At 44.2% G+C, this 27,477-nt stretch overlaps 1 protein-coding gene across 9 annotated transcripts in view; it reads right to left on the reverse strand.

The window, feature by feature from the left end:
• Window positions 1-18,098: 18,098 nt before the first annotated feature.
• Window positions 18,099-27,477, reverse strand: part of HERC2 (HECT and RLD domain containing E3 ubiquitin protein ligase 2) — a 230,830-nt gene continuing 221,451 nt past the window's right edge. For 8 of the 9 annotated variants that reach the window (XM_089916960.1, XM_089916956.1, XM_089916954.1 and 5 more), the window contains 8 exons: window positions 27,203-27,286; window positions 23,587-23,728; window positions 23,263-23,457; window positions 22,498-22,610; window positions 21,672-21,862; window positions 20,718-20,823; window positions 20,186-20,398; window positions 18,099-19,042 (listed from right to left, as the gene is read on the reverse strand). In XM_089916960.1, the coding sequence (XP_089773086.1) occupies window positions 18,770-19,042; window positions 20,186-20,398; window positions 20,718-20,823; window positions 21,672-21,862; window positions 22,498-22,610; window positions 23,263-23,457; window positions 23,587-23,728; window positions 27,203-27,286 (1,317 nt within the window). In that variant the 3' untranslated portion in view covers window positions 18,099-18,769. The remainder of the gene's footprint in view (window positions 19,043-20,185; window positions 20,399-20,717; window positions 20,824-21,671; window positions 21,863-22,497; window positions 22,611-23,262; window positions 23,458-23,586; window positions 23,729-27,202; window positions 27,287-27,477) is intronic. The other variant, XM_089916958.1, reaches the window with a different exon arrangement.

A 27,477-nucleotide genomic window follows, 5' to 3' on the forward strand; every position in this document is an offset into this window, starting at 1 on the left:
AACAAAAGAGGAAGGGAAGTAAAAACACCTACAAAAACAAATCCAAAATAATTAACAAAATGGCAATAAGAACATACATATCAATAATTACCCTAACATAAACGGAAGAAATACTCCAGCCAAAAGACATAGACTGGCTGAATGGATACAAAAACAAGGCCCATATATATGCTGTCTACAAGAGTCCTACTTCAGACCTGGGGACACATACAGGCTGAAAGTGGGGGATGGAAAGATGTATTCCATGTAAATGGAAATCAAAAGAAAGCTTGAGTAGCAATACTCATATCAGACAAAATTGACTTTAAAATAAGGACTGTTACAAGAGAAAAAGAAGGACACTATATAATGATCAAGGGATCAATCCAAGAAGATATAACAATTGTAAATATATATGCACCCAACATAGGAGCACGTCAATAAACAAGGCAAATACTAACAGCCATAAAAGGAGAAATCGACAGTAACACAATAATAGTGGGTGACTTTAACACCCCACCTTCATCAATAGATATATCATCCAGACAGAAAACCAATAAGGAAACACAGGCCTTAAATGACATTATACCAGATGGACTTAATTGATATTTATAGAGCATTCCATCCCAAAGCAGCAGAATACACATTCTTCTCAAGTGCACATGGAATTTTCTCAAGGATTGATCACATGCTGGGTCACAAAGTGAGCCTCAGTAAATTAAGAAAACTGAAATCATATCAAGCATCTTTTTTTTTTTCAAGCATCTTTTTTGACCACAATGCTATGAGATTAGAAATCAACTACAAGAAAAAAAAACAGTAAAAAACAAAAACATGTGGAGGCCAAACAATATGCTATTAAACAACCAATGGACCACTGAAGAAATAAAAGAGGAAATAAAAACATACCTAGAGACAAATGAAAATGAAAACACGATGACCCAAAACCTATGGGATGCAGCAAAAGCAGTTCTAGGGCTTCCGGGAAGATGGCGGAAGAGTAAGACGTGGAGATCACCTTCCTCCCCACAGATACACCAGAAATACATCTACACGTGGACAACTCCTACAGAACACCCACTGAACAATGGCAGAAGACCTCAGACCTCCCAAAAGGCAAGAAACCCCCCACGTACCTGAGTAGGGCAAAAGAAAAAACAGAGACAAAAGGATAGGGACGGGACCTGCACCTCTGGGAGGGAGCTGTGAAGGAGAAAAGGCTTCCACACACTAGGAAGCCCCTTCATGGGCGAAGACTGTGGGTGGCGGAGGGGGAAAGCTTTGGAGCCACGGAGGAGAGCGCAGCCACAGGGGTGCAGGGAGCAAAGCGGAGAGATTCTCCCACAGAGGATCTGTGCCGACCAGCACTCACCAGCCCGAGAGGCTTGTCTGCTCACCCGCCGGGGAGGGTGGGGCTGAGAGTTGAGGCTCAGGCTTCAGTCGGAGGGCAGGGAGAGGACTGGGGTTGGCGGTGTGAACACAGCCTGCAGGGGGTTAGTGCACCATGGCTAGCTGGGAGGGAGTCTGGGGAAAAGTCTGGACCTGCCGAAGAAGCAAGAGACTTTTCCTTCCCTCTTTGTTTCGTGGTACGCAAGGAGAGGGGATTAAGAGCGCTGCTTAAGAGCTCCAGAGATGGGTGCGAGCCGCTGCTAAAAGCGCGGACCCCAGAGACGGGCATGAGACGCTAAGGCTGCTGCTGCCGCCACCAAGAAGCCTGTGTGTGAGCACAGGTTACCATCCACACCCCACTTCCGGGGAGCCTGTCCAGCCCGCCACTGCCAGGGTCCCAGGGACAACTTCCCCAGGAGAACTCACGGCGCGCCTCAGGCTGATGCAACGTCACGCCGGCCTCTGCCGCCACAGGCTCGCCCTGCACTCCGTGCCCCTCCTTTCCCCCGGCCTGAGTGAGCCAGAGTCCCCGGATCAGCGACTCCTTTAACCCTGTCCTGTCTGAGCGAAGAACAGACACCCTCCGGCGACCTACATGCAGAGACGGGGCCAAATCCAAAGTTGAGCCCATGAGAGCTGTGAGAACAAAGAAGAGAAAGGGAAATCTCTCCCAGCAGCATCAGAAGCAGTGCATTAAAGCTCCATAATCTACTTGATGTCTGTGGAATACATGAATAGACAACGAATCATCCCAAATTGAGGAGGTGGACTTTGACAGCAAGATTTATGCTGCATAGCTTTGCTTCCACCATTTGTCCTAGGGTTCTATCCATCCATTTTATTTGTTTTGATTTGTTTTGGTTTTTAAATTTTTTTTCTTAATAATTTTTTTTATTTTAATAACTTTATTATATTGTATTTTATTTTACTTTATCTTTCTTTCTTTTTTCCTTCCTTCCCCCCTTCCTTCCTTCCTACCTTCCTCCCTCCCACCCTCCCTCCTTTCTTTCTTTCTTTCATTCTTTCTTTCTTTCTACTGCTACTAATTCTTTCTTTCTACTTTTTCTCCCTTTAATTCTGAGCCATGTGGATGAAAGGCTCTTGGTGCTGCAGCCAGGAGTCACTGCTGTGCCTCTGGGGTGGGAGAGCCAACTTCAGGACACTGGTCCACAAGAGACCTCCCAGCTCCACATAGTATCAAACAGCAAAAATCTCCCAGAGATCTCCATCTCAACACCAGCACCCAGCTTCACTCAATGACCAGCAAGCTACAGTGCTAGACACCCTATGCCAAACACCTAGCAAGACAGGAACACAAGCCCACCCATTAGCAGAGAGGCTGCCTAAAATCATAATAAGCCCACAGACACGCCAAAACACACCATCACACGTGGACCTGCCCACCAGAAAGACAAGATCCAGCCTCAGCACCAGAACATAGGCACTAGTCCCCTCCACCAGGAAGCCTACACAACACACTGAACCAACTTTAGCCACTGGGGACAGACACCAAAAACAATGGGAACTACGAATCCGCAGCCTGCAAAAAGGAGACCCCAAACACAGTAAGATAAGCAAAATGAGAAGACAGAAAAACACACAGCAGATGAAGGAGCAAGATAAAAACCCACCAGACCTAACAAATGAAGAGGAAATAGGCAGTCTACCTGAAAAAGTATTCAGAATAATGATAGTAAAGATGATCCAAAATCTTGGAAATAGAATAGACAACATGCAAGAAACATTTAACAAGGACCTAGAAGAACTAAAGATGAAACAAAGAATGAGGAACAACACAATAAATGAAATTAAAAATACTCTAGATGGGATCAATAGCAGAATAACTGAGGCAGAAGAACGGATAAGTGACCTGGAAGATAAAATAGTGGAAATAACTACTTCAGAGCAGAATAAAGAAAACAGAATGAAAAGAACTGAGGACAGTCTCAGAGACCTCTGGGACAACATTAAACGCACCAACATTCGAATTATAGGGGTTCCAGAAGAAGAAGAGAAAAAGAAAGGGACTGAAAAGATATTTGAAGAGATTATAGTTGAAAACTTCCCTAATATGGGAAAGGAAATAGTTAATCAAGTCCAGGAAGCAAAGAGAGTCCCATACAGGATAAATCCAAGGAAAAATACGCCAAGACACATATTAATCAAACTGTCAAAAATTAAATACAAAGAAAACATATTAAAAGCAGCAAGGGAAAAATAACACACAAGGGAATCCCCATAAGGTTAACAGCTGATCTTTCAGCAGAAGCTCTGCAAGCCAGAAGGGAGTGGCAGGACATATTTAAAGTGATGAAGGAAAAAACCTGCAACCAACATTACACTACCCAGCAAGAATCTCGTTCAGATGTGATGGAGAAATTAAAACCTTTACAGAGAAGCAAAAGCTGAGAGAGTTCAGCACCACCAAACCAGCTTTACAACAACTGCTAAAGGAACTTCTCTAGGCAAGAAGCACAAGGGAAGAAAAAGACCTACAATAACGAACCCAAAACAATTAAGAAAATGGGAATAGGAACATACATATCGATAATAACCTTAAATGTAAATGGACTAAATGATCCCACCAAAAGACATAGATTGGCTGCAGGGATATGAAAACAAGACCCATATATATGCTGTCTACAAGAGACCCACTTCAGACCTAGAGACACATACAGACTGAAAGTAAGAGGATGGAAAAAGATATTTCATGCAAATGAAAACCAAAAGAAAGCTGGAGTAGCAATTCTCATATCAGACAAAATAGACTTTGAAATAAAGACTATTAGAAGAGACAAAGAAGGACACTACATAATGATCATGGGATCGATCCAAGAAGAAGATATTACAATTGTAAATATTTATGCACCCAACATAGGAGCACCTCAATACATAAGGCAAATAATAACAGCCATAAAAGGGGAAATCAACAGTAACACATTCATAGTAGGGGACATTAACACCCCACTTTCACCAACGGACAGATCATCCAAAATGAAAATAAATAAGGAAACACAAGCTTTAAATGATACATTAAACAAGATGGACTTAAATGATATTTATAGGACACTCCATCAAAAACAACAGAATACACATTTTTCTCAAGTGCTCATGGAACATTCACCAGGATAGACCATATCTTGGGTCACAAATCAAGTCTTGGTAAATTTAAGAAAATTTAAATTATATCAAGTACCTTTTCCGACCACAATGCCATGAGACTCGATATCAATTACAGGAAAAGATCTGTAAAAAATACAAACACAGGGAGGCTAAACAATACACTACTTAATAACGAAGACATCACTGAAGAAATCAAAGAGGAAATCAAAAAATACCTAGAAACAAATGACAATGGAGACATGATGACCTAAAACCTATGGGATGCAGCAAAAGCAGTTCTAAGGGGGAAGTTTATAGCAATACAAGCCCACCTTAAGAAGCAGGAAACATCTCAAATAAACAACCTAACCTTGCACCTCAAGCAATTAGAGAAAGAAGAACAAAAAATCCCCAAAGCTAGAAGGAAACAAATAAAAATCAGATCAGAAATAAATGAAAAAGAAATGAAGAAAACAATAGCAAAGATCAATAAAACTAAAAGCTGGTTCTTTGAGAAGATAAACAAAATAGATAAACCACTAGCCAGACTCATCAAGAAAAAAAGGGAGAAGACTCAAATCAATAGAACTAGAAATGAAAAAGAAGAAGTAACAACTGACACTGCAGAAATAAAAAAGATCATGAGAGATTACTACAAGCAACTCTACGCCAATAAAATGGACAATCTGGAAGAAATGGACAAATTCTTAGAAATGCACAATGTGCCAAGACTGAATCAGGAAGAAATAGAAAATATAAACAGATCAATCACAAGCACTGAAACTGAAACTGTGATTAAAAATCTTCCAAAAAACAACAGCCCAGGACCAGATGGCTTCACAGGCGAATTCTATCAAACATTTAGAGAAGAGCTAACACCTATCCATCTCAAACTCTTCCAAAATATAGCAGAGGGAGCAACACTCCCAAATTCCTTCTACGAGGCCACCATCAACTTGATACCAAAACCAGACAAGGATGTCACAAAGAAAGAAAACTACAGGTCAATATCACTGATAAACATAGATGCAAAAATCCTCAACAAAATACTAGCAAACAGAATCCAACAGCACATTAAAAGGATCATACACCATGATCAAGTGGGGTTTATTCCAGGAATGCAAGGATTCTTCAGTATACGCAAATCAATCAATGTGATACACCATATTAACAAATTGAAGGAGAAAAACCATATGATAATCTCAATAGATGCAGAGAAAGCTTTTGACAAAATTCAACACCATTTATGATAAAAACCCTGCAGAAAGTAGGCATAGAGGGAACTTTCCTCAACATAGTAAAGGCCATATATGACAAGCCTACGTCCAACATCATCCTCAATGGTGAAAAACTGAAAGCATTCCCACTAAGATCAGGAACAACACAAGGTTGCCCACTCTCACCACTCTTATTCAACATAGTTTTGGAAGTTTTAGCCACAGCAATCAGAGAAGAAAAGGAAATAAAAGGAATCCAAATCAGAAAAGAAGAAGTAAATCTGTCACTGTTTGCAGATGACATGATACTATACATAGAGAATCCTAAAGATGCTACCAGAAAACTACTAGAGCTAACCAATGAATTTGGTAAAGTAGCAGGATACAAAATTAATGCACAGAAATCTCTGGCATTCCTATATACTAATGATGAAAAATCTGAAATTGAAATCAAGAAAACACTCCCATTTACCACTGCAACAAAAAGAATAAAATATCTAGGAATAAACCTACCTAAGGAGACAAAAGACCTGTATGCAGAAAATTATAAGACACTGATGAAAGAAATTAAAGATGATACAAATCAGTGGAGAGATATACCATGTTCTTGGATTGGAAGAATCAACATTGTGAAAATGACTCTACTACCCAAAGCAATCTATAGATTCAATGCAATCCCTATCAAACTACCACTGGCATTTTTCACAGACCTAGAACAAAAAATTTCGCAATGTGTATGGAAACACAAAAGACCGCGAATAGCCAAAGCAATCTTGAGAACGAAAAACGGAGCTGGAGGAATCAGGCTCCCTGACTTCAGACTATACTACAAAGCTACAGTAATCAAGACAGTATGGTACTGGCACAAAAACAGAAAGATAGATCAATGGAACAGGATAGAAAGCCCAGAGATAAACCCACGCACATATGGACACCATATCTTTGATAAAGGTGGCAGGAATGTACAGTGGAGAAAGGACAGCCTCTTCAATAAGTGGTGCAGAGAATACTGGACAGGTACATGTAAAAGTATGAGATTAGATCACTCCCTAACACCATATACAAAAATAAGCTCAAAATGGATGAAAGACCTAAATGTAAGGTCAGACACTATCAAACACTTAGAGGAAAACGTAGGCAGAACACTCTATGACATCAATCACAGCAAGATCCTTTCTGACCCACCTCCTAGAGAAATGGAAATAAGAACAAAAATAAACAAATGGGACCTAATGAAACTTCAAAGCTTTTGCACAGCAAAGGAAACCATAAACAAGACCAAAAGACAACCCTGAGAATGGGAGAAACTATTTGCAAATGAAGCAACTGACAAAGGATTAATCTCCAAAATTTACAAGCAGCTCATGCAGCTCAATAACAAAAAAGCAAACCACCCATTCCAAAAATGGGAAGCAGACCTAAACAGACATTTCTCCAAAGAAGATAAACAGACTGCCAACAAACACATGAAAGAATGCTCAACATCATTAATCATTAGAGAAATGCAAATCAAAACTACAATGAGATATCATCTCACACCAGTCAGAATGGCCATTGTCAAAAAATCTAGAAACAATAAATGCTGGAGAGGGTGTGGAGAAAAGGGAACACTCTTGCACTGCTGGTGGGAATGTGAATTGGTTCAGCCACTATGGAGAACAGTATGGAGGTTCCTTACAAAACTACAAATAGAATGACCATATGACCCAGCCATCCCACTACTGGGCATATACCCTGGGATAGCCAAAATTCAAAAAGAGTCATGTACCAAAATGTTCATTGCAGCTCTATTTACAATAGTCCGCAGATGGAAACAACCTAAGTGCCCATCATTGGATGAATGGATAAAGAAGATGTGGCACATATATACAATGGAATATTACTCAGCCATAAAAAGAAACGAAATTGAGCTATTTGTAATGAGGTGGATAGACCTAGAGTCTGTCATACAGACTGAAGTAAGTCAGAAAGAGAAAGACAAATACCGTATGCTAACACATATATATGGAATTTAAGAAAAAAAAATGTCATGAAGAACCTAGGGGTAAGACAGGAATAAAGACACAGACATACTGGAGAATGAACTTGAGGATATGGGGAGGGGGAAGGGTGAGCTGTGACAGGGCGAGAGAGAGTCATGGACATATATACACTGACAAACGTGGGGTAGATAGCTAGTGGGAAGTAGCCGCATGGCACAGGGATATCGGCTCGGTGCTTTGTGACCGTCTGGAGTGTTGTGATAGGGAGGGTGGGAGGAAGGGAGACGCAAGAGGGAAGAGATATGGGAACATATGTATATGTATAACTGATTCACTTTGTTATAAAGCAGAAAGTAACACACCATTGTAAAGCAATTATACCCCAATAAAGATGTTAAAAAGAAGAAAAGAAGAAAAAAAGAGAGAAAACTCAAATCAATAGAATTAGAAATGAAAAACAAGAAGTAACAACGGACACTGCAGAAATACAAAAGATCATGAGAGATTACTACAAGCAACTCTATGCCAATAAAATGGACAACCTGAAAGAATTGGAGAAATACTTAGAAATGCACAACCTGCCAAGACTGAATCAGGAAGAAATAGAAAATATAAACAGACCAATCACAAGCACTGAAATTGAAACTGTGATTAAAAATCTTACAACAAATAAAAGCCCAGGACCAGATGGATTCACAGGCGAATTCTATCAAACATTTAGAGAAGAGCTAACACCTATCCTTCTCAATCTCTTCCAAAATATACCAGCTGGAGGAACACTCCCAAACTCATTCTATGAGGCCACCATCACCTTGATATCAAACCCAGACAAGGATGTCACAAAGAAAGAGAACTACAGGCCAATATCACTGATGAACATAGATGCAAAAATCCTCAACAAAATACTAGCAAACAGAATCCAACAGCACATTAAAAGGATCATACACCATGATCAAGGGTGGTTTATTCCAGGAATGCAAGGATTCTTCAATATACGCAAATCTATCAATGTGATAAACCATATTAACAAATTGAAGGAGAAAAACCATATGATCATCTCAATAGATGCAGAATATGCTTTTGACAAAATTCAACACCCATTTATTATAAAAACCTGAGAGAAAGTAGGCATAGAGGGAACTTTCCTCAACATAATAAAGGCCATATATGAAAAACCCACAGCCAACATCGTCCTCAATGGTGAAACACTGAAAGCATTTCCACTAAGATCAGGAACAACACAAGGTTGCCCACTCTCACCACTCTTATTTAACATAGTTTTGGCAGTTTTAGCCACAGCAATCAGAGAAGAAAAGGAAATAAAAGGAATCCAAATCGGAAAAGAAGAAGTAAATCTGTCACTGTTTGCAGATGACATGATACTATACATAGAGAATCCTAAAAATGCTACCAAAAAACTACTAGAACTAGTCAATGAATTTGGTAAAGTAGCAGGATACAAAATTAATGCACATAAATCTCTGGCATTCTTATACACTAATGATGAAAAATCTGAAAGTGAAATCAAGAAAACACTCCCATTTACCATTGCAACAAAAAGAATAAAATATCTAGGAATAAACCTACCTAAGGAGACCAAAGACCTGTATGCAGAAAATTATAAGACACTGATGAAAGAAATTAAAGATGATACAAATCAGTGGAGAGATATACCATGTTCTTGGATTGGAAGAATCAACATTGTGAAAATGACTCTACCACCCAAAGCAATCTATAGATTCAACGCAAGCCCTATCAAACTACCACTGGCATTTTTCATAGAACTAGAACAAAAAATTTCGCAATTTGTATGGAAACACAAAAGACCCCGAATAGCCAAAGCAATCTTGAGAACGAAAAATGGAGCTGGAGGAATCAGGCTCCCTGACTTCAGACTATACTACAAATCTACAGTAATCAAGACAGTATGGTACTGGCACAAAAACAGAAAGATAGATCAATGGAACAGGATAGAAAGCCCAGAGATAAACCCACGCACATATGGTCACCTTATCTTTGATAAAGGAGGCAGGAATATACAGTGGAGAAAGGACAGCCTCTTCAATAAGTGGTGCTGAGAATACTGGACAGGTACCCGTAAAAGTATGAGATTAGATCACTCCCTAACACCATACACAAAAATAAGCTCAAAATGGATGAAAGACCTAAATGTAAGGCCAGACACTATCAAACTCTTAGAGGGAAACATAGGCAGAACACTCTATGACATAAATCACAGCAAGACCCTTTCTGACCCATCTCCTAGAGAAATGGAAATAAAAACAAAAATAAACAAATGGGACCTAATGAAACTTCAAAGCTTTTGCACAGCAAAGGAAACCATAAACAAGACCAAAAGACAACCCTCAGAATGAGAGAAAATATTTTCAAATGAAGCAACTGACAAAGGATTAATCTCCAAAATTTATAAGCAGCTCATGCAGCTCAATAACAAAAAAACAAACAACCCAATCCAAAAATGGGCAGAAGATCTAAATAGACATTTCTCCAAAGAAGATATACAGACTGCCAACAAACACATGAAAGTATGCTCAACTTCATTAATCATTAGAGAAATGCAAATCAAAAGTTCAATGAGATATCATCTCACACCAGTCAGAATGGCCATTGTCAAAAAATCTAGAAACAATAAATGCTGGAGAGGGTGTGGAGAAAAGGGAACCCTCTTGCACTGTTGGTGGGAATGTAAATTGATACAGCCACTGTGGAGAACAGTATGGAAGTTGCTTAAAAAACTACAAATAGAACTACCATATGATCCAGCAATCCCACTACTGGGCATATACCCTGAGAAAACCATAATTCAAAAACAGTCATGTACCAACATGTTCATTGCAGCTCTATTTACAATAGCCCGGAGATGGAAACAACCTAAGTGTCCATCATCGGATGAATGGATAAAGAAGATATTGCACATATATACAATGGAATATTACTCAGCCATAAAAAGAAACGAAATTGAGCTATTTGTAATGAGGTGGATAGACCTAGAGTCTGTCATACAGAGTGAAGTAAGTCAGAAAGAGAAAGACAAATACCGTATGCTAACACATATATATGGAATTTAAGAAAAAAAAATGTCATGAAGAACCTAGGGGTAAGACAGGAATAAAGACGCAGACCTACTGGAGAACGGACTTGAGGATATGGGGAGGGGGAAGGGTAAGCTGTGAGAGGGCGAGAGAGAGTCACGGACATATACACACTAACAAACGTAGTAAGGTAGATAGCTAGTGGGAAGCAGCCGCATGGCACAGGGATATTGGCTCGGTACTTTGTGACAGCCTGGATCGGTGGGATAGGGAGGGTGGGAGGGAGGGAGATGCAAGAGGGAAGACATATGGGAACATATGTATATGTATAACTGATTCACTTTGTTATAAAGCAGAAACTAACACACCATTGTAAAGCAATTATACCCCAATAAAGATGTTAAAAAAAAAAAACTTACATACATAAAAGCATATAATCAAACACTGTTTTCAATCCATCTGTTAGCATTTGTAAAGCATTTGACTGTCGGTAGTGAAGAAACCTAAAGACATATAAACAAGTCTTTAAAATAATAATTTGGAAATTCAAATCATTATATATTCTTAATAGTGCCATATTTTATATTGTTTATTTTTCTAAGTAGTCTATTTTTATATTCTCTCTTAACAGTGGAATTAAAACAGCATGCAATACAATAAAAAAAAAAAAGAAATAATGGGAATCCAAAGTGGAAAAGAAGAAGTGAAACAGTCACTGTTTGCAGATGACATGATACTGTACATAGAAAATCCTAAAGATGCTATCAGAAATCTACTAGAGCCCATCAATGAATTTGGTAAAGTTGCAGGATACAGAATAAATACACAGAAATCTGTTGCATTTCTATACACTAACAATGAAAGATCATAAAGAGAAATTAAAGAAACAATCCCATTTAGCACAGCATCAAAAAGAATAAAATACCTAGGAATATACCTACCTAAGGAGACAAAAGATCAGTACTCCAAAAACTATAAGACGCTGATGAAAAAAAATCGAAGATGACACAAACAGATGGAAAGGTATACCAGGTTCCTGGATTGGAAGAATCAATATTGTGAAAATGACTATACTACCCAAAACAATCTACAGATTCAATTCAATCCCTATCAAATTACCAATGGCATTTTTCCCAAAACTGGAACAAAACATTTTTTAATTTGTATGGAGACTCAAAAGACCCCAAATAGCCAAAGTAATCTTGAGAAAGAAAAATGGAGCTGGAGGAATCAGGTTCTCTGACTTCAGACTATACAAGAAAGGTACAGTCATCAAAACAGTACAGTACTGGCACAAAACAGAAATATACATCAATGGAAAAAGACAGAAAGCCCAGAAATAAACACACACACCTATGGTCAATTAAACTATGACAATGAGGCAAGACTATACAATGGAGAAAAGACTCTTCAATAAATGGTGCTGGGAAAACTGGACAGCTACATGTAAATGAATGAAATTAGAACACTCTCTAACACCATACACAAAAATAAACTCAAAATGGATTAGAGACCTAAATGTAAGACCAGACACTATAAAACTCTTAGAGGAAAACATAGGAAGAACACTCTTTGACATAAATCACAGCAAGAGCATGTTTCATCCACATCCTAGAGTAATGGAAATAGAAACAAAAATAAACAAATGGGACCTAATGAAACCCAAAAGCTTTTGTGCAGCAAAGGAAACCATAAACAAGACGAAAAGACAACCTTCAGAATGGGAGAAAATATTTGCAAACGAATCAATGGACAAAGGATCAATCTCCAAAATATATATGAACAGCTCATGCAGCTCAATATTAAAAAAACAAACAACCCAATCCAAAAATGGGCAGAAGACCGAAATAGACATTTCTCCAAAGAAGACATACAGATGGCCAAGAAGCACACGAAAAGCTGCTCAACATCACTAATTATTAGAGAAATGCAAATCAAAATTAACATGAGGTATCACCTCACACCAGTTAGAATGGGCATCATCAGAAAATCTAGAAACAATAAATGCTGGAGAGGGTGTGGAGAAAAGGGAACACTCTTGCACTGCTGGTGGGAATGTGAATTGGTTCAGCCACTATGGAGAACAGTATGGAGGTTCCTTACAAAACTAAGAATAGAACTACCATATGACCCAGCAATCCCACTACTGGGCATATACCCTGAGAAAACCATAATTCAAAAAGAGTCATGTACCAAAATGTTCATTGCAGCTCTATTTACAATAGCTAGGACATGGAAGCAACCTAAGTGTCCATCTACAGATGAATGGATAAAGAAGATGTGGCACATATATACAACAGAATATTACTCAGCTATAAAAACAAACGAAATTGAGTTATCTGTAGTGAAGTGGATGGAGCTAGAGTCTGTCATACAGAGTGAAGTAAGTCAGAAAGAGAAAGACAAATACCATATGCTAACACATATATATGGAATCTAAAAGAAAAAAATGGTCATGAAGAACCTAGGGGCAAGATGGGAATAAAGATGCAGACCTACTAGAGAATGGACTTGAGGACACGGGGAGATAGAAGGGTAAGCTGGGACAGAGTGAGAAAGTGGCATGGACATATATACACTACCAAATGTAAAATAGATAGCTAGTGGGAAGCATCAGCATAGCACAGGGAGATCAGCTTGGTGCTTTGTGACCACCTAGAGGGGTGGGATAGGGAGGGTGGGAGGGAGGGAGACGCAAGAGGGAAGAGATATGGGAACATATGTATATGTATAGCTGATTCACTTTGTTATGAAGCAGAAACTAACACACCATTGTTAAGCAATTATACTCCAATAAAGATGTTGGGAAAAAAAATGGGCAGAAGACTTAAATAGACATTTTCCAAAGAAGACATACAGATGGACAACAGGCACATGTAAAGATGCTCAACATCGCTAATTATTCAAGAAATGCAAATTAAAACTACAATGAGGTATCACCTCACACCAGTCAGAATGGCCATCATCAAAAAGTCTACAAACAATAAATGCTGGAAAGGATGTGGAGAAAAGGGAACCCTGTTGCACTGTTGGTGGGAATGTAAATTGATACAGCCACTATGGAGAACAGTATGGAGGTTCCTTAAGAAACTAAAAAAAGAACTACCATACAAGACAGCAATCCCATTACTGGGCATATATCCGCAGAAAAACATGGTTTGAAAAGAAAAATGCACCCCAATATTCATTGCTGTGCTGTTTACAACAGCAAAGACATGGAAGCAACCTAAATGTCCATCGACAGATGAACAGATAAAGAAGATGTGGTATATATATATACAATGAAATACTACTCAGCCGTTAAAAAGAATGAAATAATGCCATTTGCAGCAACATGGATGGACCTGGACATTATCATACTGAGTGAAATAAGTCAGACAGAGAAAGGCAAATATCATATGATATCACTTATATGTGGAATCTAAAGAAAATGATACAAACGAACTTATTTAGAAAACAGAAACAGACTCACAGAGAACAAACCTATGGTTACCAGGGGGAGGGGTGGGGGAGAGGGATAGATTGGGAGTTTGGTATTGACACATACACACTGCTATATTTAAAATACATAATCAACAAGGACCTACTGTATAGCACAGGGAACTTTGCTCAGTACTCTGTAATAACCTAAATGGGAAAAGAATTTGAAAAAGAATAGATACATGTGTATGTATAACTGAATCACTTTGCTGTACACCTGAAACTAAAAGAACACTGTTAATCAACTATGCTCCAATATAAAATTTAAAAAAAATTTTAAAGGCATTTAAAAGCGTAATGACCTGTGGAGCTGCAAGAACTCTCATTCATTGCTGGTGGGAATGCAAAATGGGGCAGCCAGTTTGGAAGATAATTTGGCAATTTCTTACAAAACTAAATACCATACAGCAATTGTGCTCCCTGGCATTTATCCAAAAGGAGTTCACAACACATTCACACAAAAACTGGCACATGGATGTTTATGGAAGCTCTAATCATAATGGCCAAAACTTGGAAGCAACCAAGATGTCCTTTAACAGGTGAACGGATAAACTGGGGTGTCTAGACAATGGAATATTATTCAGCACTAAAAAGAAATGAGCTCTCAAGCCATGAAAACACATGGAGGAACCTTAAATGCATTGGTAAGTGAAAGAAGCCAATCTGAAAAGACTCCAAACTGCATGATTCCAACTATATGAGGTTCTGGAAAAGGCAAAACTGAAGATAATAAAAAATAAAAGAGGTTGGGGTGAGGGAGGAATGAATAAACAGAGCACAGAGGATATTTGGGGCAGTGAAACTATTCTGTGTGATATTAAAATGGTGAAAACACCTCATTATATGTTTGTCCAAATCCACAGAATGTAATACCTCCAGGAGCGAGCCCTAATGTGAACTATGGATTTTGGGTGACAGTGATGAGTCGATGCAGGCTCATCAATCGTAACAAATGTACTGCTCTGGTGGGGAGGTTGATAATGTGGGATGCTGTGCGTGCTTGGGGGCAGGGGGCATATGTGAATTCTCTGTACCTTCTGCTCCATTTTGCTGTAAGTCTAGAACTGCTTTAATAGTCTTTTTATTTTTTTTAATGTAATGAGCTAGAGGAAAATTCATTGTTCAGAATTCCTCAGAGGAAAGTCTCACTTGTGTATAAAAAACCAAAAAATAACAAACAAAACAAACGCCTAACAAGTGGCTGGGGCGTGGCCCACCTGGCCCAGCTCCCTGCACTTGGGGAGGGCCTGCCCCTCACACCCCTCACCCAGGTGGAGGTGTCCCTGCGGCACACCACCAGCACCACTCCAGCCATTAGAGAGCAGGGGCCTGGTCCCAGGACTAGGACATACAGCGCCCGGCATGCCCTCCTCTAGGACCTGCATGTCAACTACAGGTTTCCAGTGTCCCACACTGGGACTGGGTGTCACTGCTTCGAGAAATCATCATCCCTCCAAGGGGCTCTTGCCATCCAAGCCAACTAAAGCAGAGTGAGAGCAGGGGATCAGGTGCTGGTGGCTTCCACTGGGTGTGCACTTGCAACACGGACGCAGAAGCTGGGCCTGGGGTCATGGCAGTGCCACAGCAGAAGAAAGAGGAAACAGAGAATCCTCCAGGATTCCTGAAGTTAAACAAAAAAGAAAAGGAGCTCACAGTGAGTGTGTCTTATGCAAATGCTCGTGGACAGGGCCACGATCGTGGAGGTGAAGCTTGTTTGCGGGCAGCTGTCCCACCATCTGCTCCTCCTGGGACCACCCTCTGCCAGGACCTTGCAGTTTCTCCCCTGAGAAGCAGCAGTTTTGATCTCAGGACACTTTTTCACCCTTAAAGGCTCTTTAGGATCCTCAATGATTTTTACCTGGATTTTATCTATCAGTAGTTACCACATTGGAAATTAAAACTGAAAAAAAAAATTTTTTTAATAGTCCCACAAGGACCCTTAGATGGCAGGGGGTAGAGGGGAGAAACTAACACAGCAAAGATGTTAGTACGTAAAACTGAAAAATTTTAGAATATTTATTCATCTTAAAATAAAAACAAGCCAATTACTTATTAACATGGATACTATTTTGAGAAATTATTTTTCAAAACAAAAAAATTTAGTGAGAATGGTATTTACATTTTTATCAGTCTCTTTACTCTGGCTTAAGATAGCTGGATTCTCATTTCTGCCTCTGCAGTCCGCAAACTGCCATAGCTGGCCCTCCACTATTGTTCCACATTTGCGGATTCAGCTAAACCTCGGATCAAAAATATTCAGGAAAATAAATTCTAGGAAGTTCCCAAAAGCAAAAGTTGAATTTGCTGACAAATATTTACAAAGCATTTACATTGCGTTAGGTATTATAATAAATCTAGGGATGATTTAAAGTATATAGGAGGGGGCTTCACTGGTGGCGCAGTGGTTAAGAATCCGCCTGCCAATGCAGGGGACACGGGTTCGAGCCCCGGTCCGGGAAGATTCCCACATGCTGCGGAGCAACTAAGCCCGTGCGCCACAACTACTAAGCCTGCGCTCTAGAGCCCGTGAGCCACAACTACTGAAGCCCACGTGCCTAGAGCCCGCCCGTGCTCTGCAACAATATAAGCCACCACGATGAGCAGCCCGCGCACCACAACGAAGAGTAGCCCCCGCTCGCCGCAACTAGAGAAAGCCCACGCGCAGCAACGAAGACCCAACGCAGCCAAAAATAAATAAATAAGTTTATAAAAGTATTTATGGGAGGATGTCTATAGGTTATATGCAAATGCTACACTATTTTACATAAGGGACTTGGGCATTCACAGAGTTTGGTAGGCTTGGGGGTCCTGGAACCAATCTCCTGCAGATATCAAGGGACAACCATATGTTTTGATTGAAGGATATGAAGAAAATTTAGCCTTATGCAGATATGTACTTTGGAAAAGGGAGGACTTCATGGACACCTTGAAAGGGCCTCAGGAACCTCCAGGTTCCTAGAACAGGACTTTGAGAACACTGTTTGTAGAGGCGGTACCTTTGCCAGCCTGTTGAGCCTGAGAGCGGAGGGGACAATACAGGCCTGACCGCAGGCTGCACCTGTTCTCGCTTGGTCTCCTGCCCTGGGTCGTCAGAAGGGCATGTGAAGCAGAGCCCTACCCAACCCCCAGTCCTGAGCCACGCAGCCAAAACTGGCCAACCCAGATGCATAAAGAGAGAAATAAATTCTTCTTGTGTGCCACCGACTTTGGGGGTAGTTTGTTATGCAGCCAAAGCTGACTAAAAACAAAAGGGATGGTGATTAAAAATACACCTCACAGCTTATGGAAATTTTGAGACAAGCTGAAAAAAGGGCTAATCTGAACGTTCACAAATTTGGTCATGAATAATTTCCCAGAAAAAAATTCTCTTTGGATCTTTTAATGTGACACATTGAATCCCCGAGGAAAGAAAGTCTCCCACATGAAATACCTACCGCTTGCCTCCACCTGATACCGTTTACCCCAAGTTCCACTGTACTAGGCCTGCCGGCCAATCTCCCTCCTATGGTCTCAGTCCTTCACTTTGCAGAGCCTACCACACACGTGATCCCGGAACAAGCAGCTCAAATCCTACTCCATGGCCGACCGGACCAGAGACACTCCCCTGCCCCCAGGCCCATGGGACAGGAAGGAACCAAGGCTGCAGAGGCAGAAGGCATGGAGGACAGGGGAGGGACGCTGAAGGCTCCCGACCCTAGCTGCTCCCCTGGAGACCTTCCAGTCTCCTGAGGACCACTCCCTTTGTCACTGCAGTGAGTTTGGTTTTGTAACCAAAGAAGTCTAACCAGACTGGAATGGCTTTAACTAATGCTGTATCATCAAACACTAATCTATTTTGGGGTGGCAGCACACCCACCAGTGCTAGTCTAACCACATAAGAAAGATCAGCTTAACAATTTTGTGACAGATGTTTTATTTATAGGGTATTAAAATTTAGGCATATACATGACACAAACATTATATATAGTACTTTCCATGATAGAAGTTATGATACTGCTCACAGAAAGGCCTCAATTCAAGTTACACACCGCATACGCTAGAATGTGCACCTGGGGAGGAGAGGGGGGCTGATGGCCTTTTTGTTTTGATTTTGGTTTAAATAACCTCTGGATGCATTCAAGTAATACTGATCATTTAATGTTCAAAAAACTTTTAATAAACAAATTCCGAGTAAAATTAATTGAAATATTTATGATATGATTTGTTACACAGTATTTCCAATGTACAATCAAGGCAATGCACAACACTTAAAAGGAAGGGAAAAAACCAATCTATTGCACCCACAGGGAAAAAGGCTTTTTATTCATTTTTGGGACGCTGCAATTCATTATTTATATTAAACATTTACACACTTTAGTAAACGCAGAAGTCCTACATGTAATGCAGCATTGTGGGTAAGAAGCCCCTTTTAAGTCTCCACGTGCGAGGCTGACTTTCTGATCATTCTCCCACACGTTAGGGGGCTAACCCTTCTCATGGCACACGTCACGCCCTGCAGTCTGAACTGCAGCACTCTGCCTCCTCGCTCAGTCTCGTGGTGTCTTGCGATGGATGCCATTTCTCCACCTCAGTGTCCTGTTAAGTAATCCTGTGTAGAGTCTGAAGCAAATGAATCCACATCCTCGTTCTCTGAGTCGTCACTGCTGTCATCCGCAGCCGGCTCTCCTGTGAGGGCTATGCGGGCATAATCGTCTGTGTCTATGGACTTGCAAAAGTGGATGGCATATTTCAGTTTCTCCTCTAGCACCTGCTTACAGGAATACCGGGGCAACTTCAACAAAAAGAAGCAGGTGTAGGATTCAGGAAGGAAGTGGTCAGGAGGGTTGTATTTATCCAATACCTGTTAATGAAAAATGTTAAATCATCAGAGACTGTGTACAAGGACAGGTAAAACTGCAATCTATTTTATTGTGCTCATTAGGCTCTTGACTCTCATTCACATAAAGCATCATGTTTTGTTGGCTAAAAATAACAAAATATCAGAAAACACAAAATCTAGCCAATTTCCTAAATAAAAAGGAGTAACTAACTATTTCCCAGGACTTTCAATAAAAAAATAGCAACTGGTTACTGTGACAATTGCCTTTTACAAACCAATGCTGTGAGGAGAGTCAGATGGCTCCACCCACCCCCGGTCAACAAGGTGGGACCCCAGACCCACTGACACAGGGTCCGGTGCAAAGGCACGGGCTTAGCCATCACCCATGTGGGCAAGTTCTCCCTGAATCTATCAGCCCACTTTCAACCACAACAGATTAAGATGCTAGGAAGCCAGCAAGAACTGTGGAAAAACCCCACAAATTACCTACCTTCTGAGAGGAAAACTGCATATGCTCTCAAAGATCTCCCTGAGAGGTGACTACTTCTGTAACCCTGGCCAGAGACCCAGGACAGGGTGCACTGGGCAAGGAGCCGTCCCCGAATCCCCCCAAACATGCGGGAGAGTGGACTTCCAATCTCTCTCTCTGCGGTAAGCTCCACCCCTCAGCACTGCGACTGGCAAAGTCAACTGAGAGTAGGCAGTGGGGAATCAGGTCATTTCACCCCCAGGGCCTGGCAGGTAGACAGAGCCTATCTCTGACCACGGACCGCAGAGTCAGAACTCAAAGCAAAACTCAATCTGATGAGCGCTGATTTTTCTCAGTAAGCAGCATTACTCAGTGATTCACCTAATTCAACCAGAGAATCAAGTAAACGCTTTAGGTGATGTGTGTGCTCAACAACCTAGGATACGCTGACATAACAGCAGTGTATTCTGGTGATGGCCAGATAAACTTTTTAGAAGTAGGCAGTGGTACCCAAGACCTGTAGTCATTGAATTTTGAGCTGTCAAACCAAAGAAGTTATGTGTTTTTCATTTTTGTTTCCAGAGGGAAGGAAAACTACGTAACAGGAGAAACCTGCTCGCCTTCCCAGCTGGGGCAGGGCTGCGTGCGAGGAACACGACCCGCGGCTGACGCCGCGGGGTGTGTGGGAGCCACACCTGGACGACGAAGTCTCTGCCCCGGAAGTCGGCGATGGTCCTGGGCAGCCTCGTGCGGCCCCACACGAAGCGAAGGAAGAGGGAGCGCTCAGTGTTGGAGAAGGACTCCATCACCTCCCAGAACCACTGGATCAGGGGTGCGGAAGGCTCCACCCCCTTGTACGTCGCCACCGACTTTAGAAGATGCAGGGGGATGTCTGGGCTGCCACACACCTGCGGAGGGACACGCTTTGCGTCAGCACAGGGTCCACCCCTCCTTTCTCCCAGGGCTGGTGTGGGGAGGCTCAGGCGTGGGAGGCCCTAGGGGATGGGTGGGAGGACAGGCCCTGTGGCCCGCCGTGTGCGCGCCAGGGCTGGGCGGGGGAGGCGGGGACTAATCGCTCCCTGAGCACGTCTTACTTCACCCAAAAGGCACAAGTGTATCTCAGACCTCCAAGTGCAAGAGTTAACTGAGAGGTGAACTGGCGGCACTGACTCAGTGGATGACCATGAGAAGGCATTCCAGGGCGGCAGCACGAAGCGGCGGGCATACCATTGTCTCCAGTTCATATCCGGTGAACAGAGAAAGAAGGGGCACAGGCACGACTCGGGCCATCCCCTCCCGAACAGCAGCCACCTGCTCATCAAATTCGTGGAGTCTGAAAGAAAACACTCACTTTACACTTCTGTCTTTGGTGATGTAGATCTTGTTCTGCTCATACCAACCAAGCCTTGCCACACAGATGAGCCAGGTGTGTGCTCTGCAGACAGAGTCTCAGAGCTTCTCACGGAGTGGGGCCATCTCATTGGCACACGGAACGCGACCTCAAAAACTAGCTACGGCTATACACGTTCCAAGACACAATTCTCAATCCCCCCCTGCTTCCCAGGAAGGAGCCAGAGTCCGACAAGCAGAGGCAGCGAGCAGGCCTCACAGCACCCACGGTAAGAACTTCCCGAAAGCAGATGCCGCGTCCAAGGCCCTGGTGACTGGCGAGTTAGGGCACGAGACAGAAAGGAACACGGGTGGATGGCACAGGACACTTGCCAGGACCGGCCTCAGGCAGAGCCTAGCAAGCAAAGCCCACCTGACACACGGGCCCTCATCCCAACACCCAGCCAGGTGCTTCTGGAGGAGAAGGCTCCCAAGCAGCACACTGAGCGGACATCGGGCGGAGGCCACGCAGCAACCGCAGCTGACGGTGGCGCAAGGGCCAGGCGAGGGGCGGAGACGCCCCAAACACAGCCCTGCTCCCGGAGAGGTGGCACACAAAGGCCTGTGACCTCTGCTGGGACAGTCCCCAAACAAGGGGCTTCTCTTCACCTTGGTATTCTGACCAGAGCCAGGAATCTCGGGTGAGAATAATAAGTACTCCAACCCTGATCACAATGGAGCCAAGTCCATTAAATTTTCCTTGTGGAAAGAAAGCGGCCACCCAAGCAAACCATTTTCTGCTATTTTTGCTATTTACTGAGTTGAAACACTGGAGGGCAGACGACCACGTACCTGTAGTTCATTGCGAGCCGGACATACTCGGCGCGGTTGTCCAGGGTGATATGTGTGTACTTGGAGCTCAGCTGGATGTCCTGGCCGCTGGCGCTTGGCACCGTGAAGGGAAGGCTCATGGCCTCAAACTCCTCCGAGGTGGCTTCATTGTCACGGATGTACATGAGCCCAGGGATAAAATCTTTATCGACCTTTCAAGGGGAGAAGGGAGTCCGTTTGTTGGGTCGGGGTTGCTCCCGCACCCCAGGCCCCAGTTCACACCCGACACGCAGTCGCGCGAGGCCTCGATCTGCCTGGGGCGTACGGCAAGGCTCCCAGTGTACTGCGCGTGCCGCGGAATAAAAGAGGGGCAGCGGGGAAGCATTTTACCCGAGGAGCTGAAGAAAGAACGTGTAACAAGGAAGTCTTTAAAACCACTCACTGAGAGCGCGACAGGCACTGCTCACAGGCGAGTCCCAACCTCACTCATGGCACCAAGGGAACCACGCCTAGGGAGGCCCCGGGAGCCTCAACTTCCCCCCAGCTGCCCACAGGCTCAGCTGTGCCACAGGAAAGACAGAGGGCTTTCTTATCTGACGAGACCGTACAAGTGGCAAAGCCCACAAGCAGCTGGTGCATCAAGGTCTAGAAACGGACTGGCCTTGTGTCCACACCCTGACTCTGCTACTAGAAGGCGGCCGACGGCCAGCAGTCTGACCACCTGCGAGTATGTCAGCACCTGGGGACAGCCTGTGCCTCTTAACCAGACCCCAGGGGACGCCCCCCATGCTCTGTGCTGGGCACACAAGGTGTCACATCTCTCGGCCCTCTCCCTCCTGGAGGTTACCTCGCTGAGGTCTGCAATGGTGAGGCTCATCCCAGCCAGCTGCTTCCAGACAGGTTCAGCAAGGTTCAGACTCAGAGGACTCCCAGTCCGGATGGCAATACCCAGTAACACACCTGCTCGTTCGAAACACAAGAAACAGGAGATACTTGGAACGGGTGACAGAACATCCAGTCCATTCAACAACACAGCGGAGATGAGCTCTTCCCTGGGGCCTCAGTGCCTTCTAAACCAACATTACCCCAATTCACAGAGACTTAGGTCTGTCCTTAAAACCTTATATCCTACTCTGAATTCATTGCTCCCTTCTGTTCCTATGGGTGAAGTCTATAACTCTTCTGCTCTTTCCACCAACAGCTGTAGCCACAGTGGCCAATCCTCTGACGGGAAAGCCAACAGCCGGAGCTTCTCAAGGAGGTGCTCGCAGTGCCTGGAGAGGTGGAGGCAGTGCCGTGAGTTAATGGGCACAGATCCTCAATGAACAGGTGGCCAAGTATCAAGACATCCTAAGATCTGATCCCAAGTTTCAGATACGTTTAGGATGCAGACACATGCTATCTCAGATCCTCTGAGTGCCAAAGGCACCTCCTGGTCCTTAGCACACAGCTGCTAATGGTCCGGCTCTGCACGTCCCTGCAGCTACACACTGAGAAAGCTCGAAGGAGATATTTAAAACAGCTACACCACTCCCAAGACACAGCAGCCATTAAGCTAACAGGGCACACACAGCGGAACAGCTGCAGCACTGCACCCACACAAGAGGCCCACCCAAGAAGCGGAACATGTTGGTGTGCACGGGCGCCCTGGCAGCCGGGCTGAACAGGTAGCAGTCGCGGTTGGCCCCCGACTCGTCCCTCCCATTGGGCGTCACGATCAGAAGCGGGGTGAGTCCATTCTGCAGCTCTTCACAGATCTCAGCTATGGACTCACTGTAGCCACCACCACAGTCATCCACAGATTCACCTGGGGGGAAAGGAGGGTCGGCAGCTCACGGTCACTGCGCCAGAGCCCCCTGGGGAGCGGCTGGGGGCCGCTCATTTCTCCTCGCACCACCCATTACACCACCGCCCCTCAGCGCACGCAAGGTCTCACCCACGAACTTGACCTTCCAGACGCGGTGTGGGAGGAGAAGGCTGTCAGGACTAAATGAGCTCATCTTAGCGCACATCTGCCCGAAGACAGACTTGGTCCCATCAGGGCCCGCTAGGCCACCTTTACTCCTTGAACGCTTGACCTAGAGAGGGAGACAAAGAACATACAGAAGGGGGGTCACAGCAGAAAGCACACAGGTGCCATCTTCGGCAGCCGACCGGCCCTGGAACCCCTGCATCCAAAGCAGGGCCCTGCGGCCAGTCACCCCTCCCGTTACCCTCGCCTGTCCTGTCCTGGTCACCAGCGGGGAGTGGGGGCAGGAGACCCTACAGACAGCAAGCAGCACCCAGACGTGTGGCACGGCCCCTACAACCTCAGGCCGCCACGAGCGCCCAGCAAGCTCAAGCACAACCCCCCGAGCACACCTGTGCGCGCACGAAGGGCTGCTGGACCTCCCAGGACTGACCCATGTCCTCGCCTCCTCACCCACGCCTGCTGAGGACCCCAAAGACCAGCCTTGCGCTCCTCTTTTTCCCTCCCCTGATGCAGGCTGCCTGCTGGACAGCTGTGCTCATGGGGCCGGGGCGCGCTCGCCAGCACACGCGGCACGGCAGGACGGTGGTGGCTAAGCAAACACGCCCTCAAGAAATCACAGACCACAGGAAGGACTGCAGCAGCCCAGGCGGGCAGGAGCTGCAGCCTGGCTCACCCTCACACTTTGTAACCTTGCCCACGGTCTCCGTGAAGAAGCGGCCAGGAGCCCTGAAAGCGCCCTCCGAGCAGACCATCAGCCCTGGCAGGGTCACCCCAAGGGGCTCTGAGACCAAACCTGGCCTGTAATATCTGGGCCAGGACAGAACCTTCCTCCCCTCCTTTCCTCACCTGCACAGACCCTGCTCAACTCTTGGGGTCACTGTGTCTCCAAGTATGATCACTTGTCCCACCTGTATTTCTCATCATAAGCTAAGATTCCCCAACAGATCATAACAATGGCCCTCAAGCCCTCACTTAGTGTGGCCTCAGTAATCCTGCAGCTTGCAGCCTAGGCTGTGCTTCAGAGTCACCCAAGAAGCTCAGTCTGAAATGACTGCAAAATGAGAAGTTAAGGAAAATATGATTGTGAGAATGTACTTTCACTTGACTCTTCTGGCTAAACTCTCACCATCCTTAACTTCTTCGTGAGTTCTAGGCTGAGTTTAACAGCTAATTCTCCTCACTGCATAAATTACCATTCTCAAGACTAAAAATATAAGAACAATGACAACAGTTTCCTGTGGAGTGAGTTTTCCTGTGCACCACACAGTCAGCTGCACGTTCTCATATGTCATTTCATTTGACCTTAACAGCAGCTCTCTAAGGCACACAGCGCCCAGGGGAGAGTGAGCTACAGAAAGGAAGAAGGATGTGTTCCTACGTGAGGGGTAAGACACAGACCTGCTGCCCACTCGAAAGGTCACATCACCTCAGTTTACAGTGCCAGTTAACACAGACTGATGCTCTCAGCTGCTATGAAGGAACATGGTTACGTGAACACAGCCAGGACACTGCAAGGACAGGGCTGTGTACCTCACACCTCTGGACAGCAGGAATATAGGTGGTTTTAATGGTCTTTAATTTGAATTTTCTAAATTTTCAGAAATAAGCAAGCATTATCTGCAATACATTTAAAGTTTTTAATGTACACAGATTTTTAGATCCTATTACGAAACTAAATTAAATTCAAACACAGAGAAACCCTCCAAGAACACGGCCTACTTTTAGTGTCTCTACAGCACTTCTGACAGACAGTAAGAAAATGTCTCCAAGGGCATCCCCACGAGAGAAGGCTGCAGCCTTGGGACAGCACAGGGAAGAGGATGCCCGCACCACCCTTCTGGGTCACTGCTGGTGTCTGCGTTCAACCTGGAGTCACAGAATGCCCCCCGCACCACTCTGCTCTACTTTATATCCATCATTGTGGAGGACCTTCCCAATTTCAAGAGTATGTTTGAAACCCTGAACTGAAGGGAACCTGGCTCTGGCACCTGAGGACCGCTGGGTGGCCCGGAGTGGCCCCTGTGACATCAATGAGCGTTGCACGCTGTGTTGAAGGTTGTTTATACGCCTTTTAAAAAATGTCTAATACAAATTTGTTTCTCTCCTTACCTATTCTGTTCTTTCAGACACGCACCGAGCATTTTCATAACTCACTGTGCTGGGGATGCCAAGATGAGAAAAGAAGAGGCACTGAGCACACAATGACTGGAAAATGTGCCTGGTGTGGACTCCAGGTTAGCCAGGTTCCCTGGTGCCAAGGGCCCTGGGCTTGGACACCCACACTGGGCCACTGGCCCCAACGTGGTGCCTGTGCACAGCTGAGGCAGGCCTGCAATCCAGGAACACCCAACTGTCTGAATTAGACGATCAGCTTTCCTCACTTACGAACTTTAGTATTTACGCCCTAATAATGTAGAGCAAACCAAAATGATCCTCCAAGGTGGGGAAATAAAAGCTTTTTTATGACCCTAATTAAAACAGCCCATTTGTTTGTGGAATGGGCTGACTGACCTCCAGCTTCACATTAAACACTATGACGTCGGTGAAGGAACCACTTCCATCAGCATGGTCACATGTGTTCTCCAACAAAGGAAAAGAGTGTGATGCCTTAATTGAAAATGCCCCCAGGAACAGCTCTGGAAGAAAGTCTAGTCACACAACCAGCATCAGGGTAGAAACCATGTGCTGACACGATGGCTCAGGAACAAAGCATCTGCTCTTCAGGCTCTGCTCCTGCTCCAAGAGGCGGGGCCGACTTCGCTGGCGTGGGAAATGTCAAGTGCACACACGCCATCAGCAGTGCTGGGCTTCCTCTGGTTTTAATGAATTCTTTTAGCTCGAAGCTTATATACATTTGGCAGCAGTACAAATTCAGAGACGGTCTACTTTTCACTTCTTCGATTACTACTGTGACACAGTCTTAGTATAAGCGATTCTGGCCTATTAAACTGGCAAAGTAAGCAGCCATCAGAGCTGGGGAAGGTATGAGGCTGGCGGGAACAGGGAACCTGCTCTGCCTCTCAAAACCTAACCCAAGAGGGTGACTGAAGACACACACGTAGCTGGGGCCACACAACCTGGCCCTGCTGTACCCTAGCCTTCTAGCCCCCAGCAGAGAAATCAACGTGGGCAGCTGGTTGGCGTAAACAATCCCACGGCCCTACAGCATGGGACAGGGAGGTGCTTATTACAATGCATTAAGAGGAACAGACAGCAAGTTGCAAAAGAGAGTCATCCAGTTCAGTTTACAACCAACAGATACACACCCCCCAAATGTTAGCAGCAGTTATCACTATGTGATGGAAATATGGGTCATTTTTACTTTTCCCCTTTTGCTTATCTGGATTTGTGCTTCTGGGTTATCTGAAATAAGCCTTTCTTCTTTCCGTTATAAAGAAAACCACTAACGTTGCCACCTGGCGGTCTCAGCATTGGACATCTCACACATGTGGCACCTTGCTCTCTAAAGCAAGGGCATGAGAGAAGGTTTTCTACGAGCACTTGCCCCCGGCTGAGGGGACATGACTCACAACCACAAACCCATCACATCTAAGAACAGAAAGCCATCTCCACTTGTTACCTGGATCCGGTTCAACTCCACCACGGGACCGTGCTGGCGATCTCGCACCATAGTTGCTTGTACTACTTTTCGGAAAGCTGCCTCCTGAAACACGACAGACAAAATTTAGAATGTGATATAGAAAGTATTACCCACAGATATTTCAAATCACAAAACTCCCTTTGTCGGGTCATGAGGTGGCCCAGGGCGGTAGCCTGGCATCCACACGCAAGCCCACGCAGAGGCTCAGGCAGCCGGCAGGGCCAGTGCTTAGCAGCACCCCCTGCCTGCCATCT

This window comes from Delphinapterus leucas, chromosome 8, assembly GCF_059928025.1.
Source record: "Delphinapterus leucas isolate spDelLeu-1000000601 "Yukka" chromosome 8, BTC_Dleu_Yukka2, whole genome shotgun sequence".
NCBI classification, from domain to species: domain Eukaryota; kingdom Metazoa; phylum Chordata; class Mammalia; order Artiodactyla; family Monodontidae; genus Delphinapterus; species Delphinapterus leucas.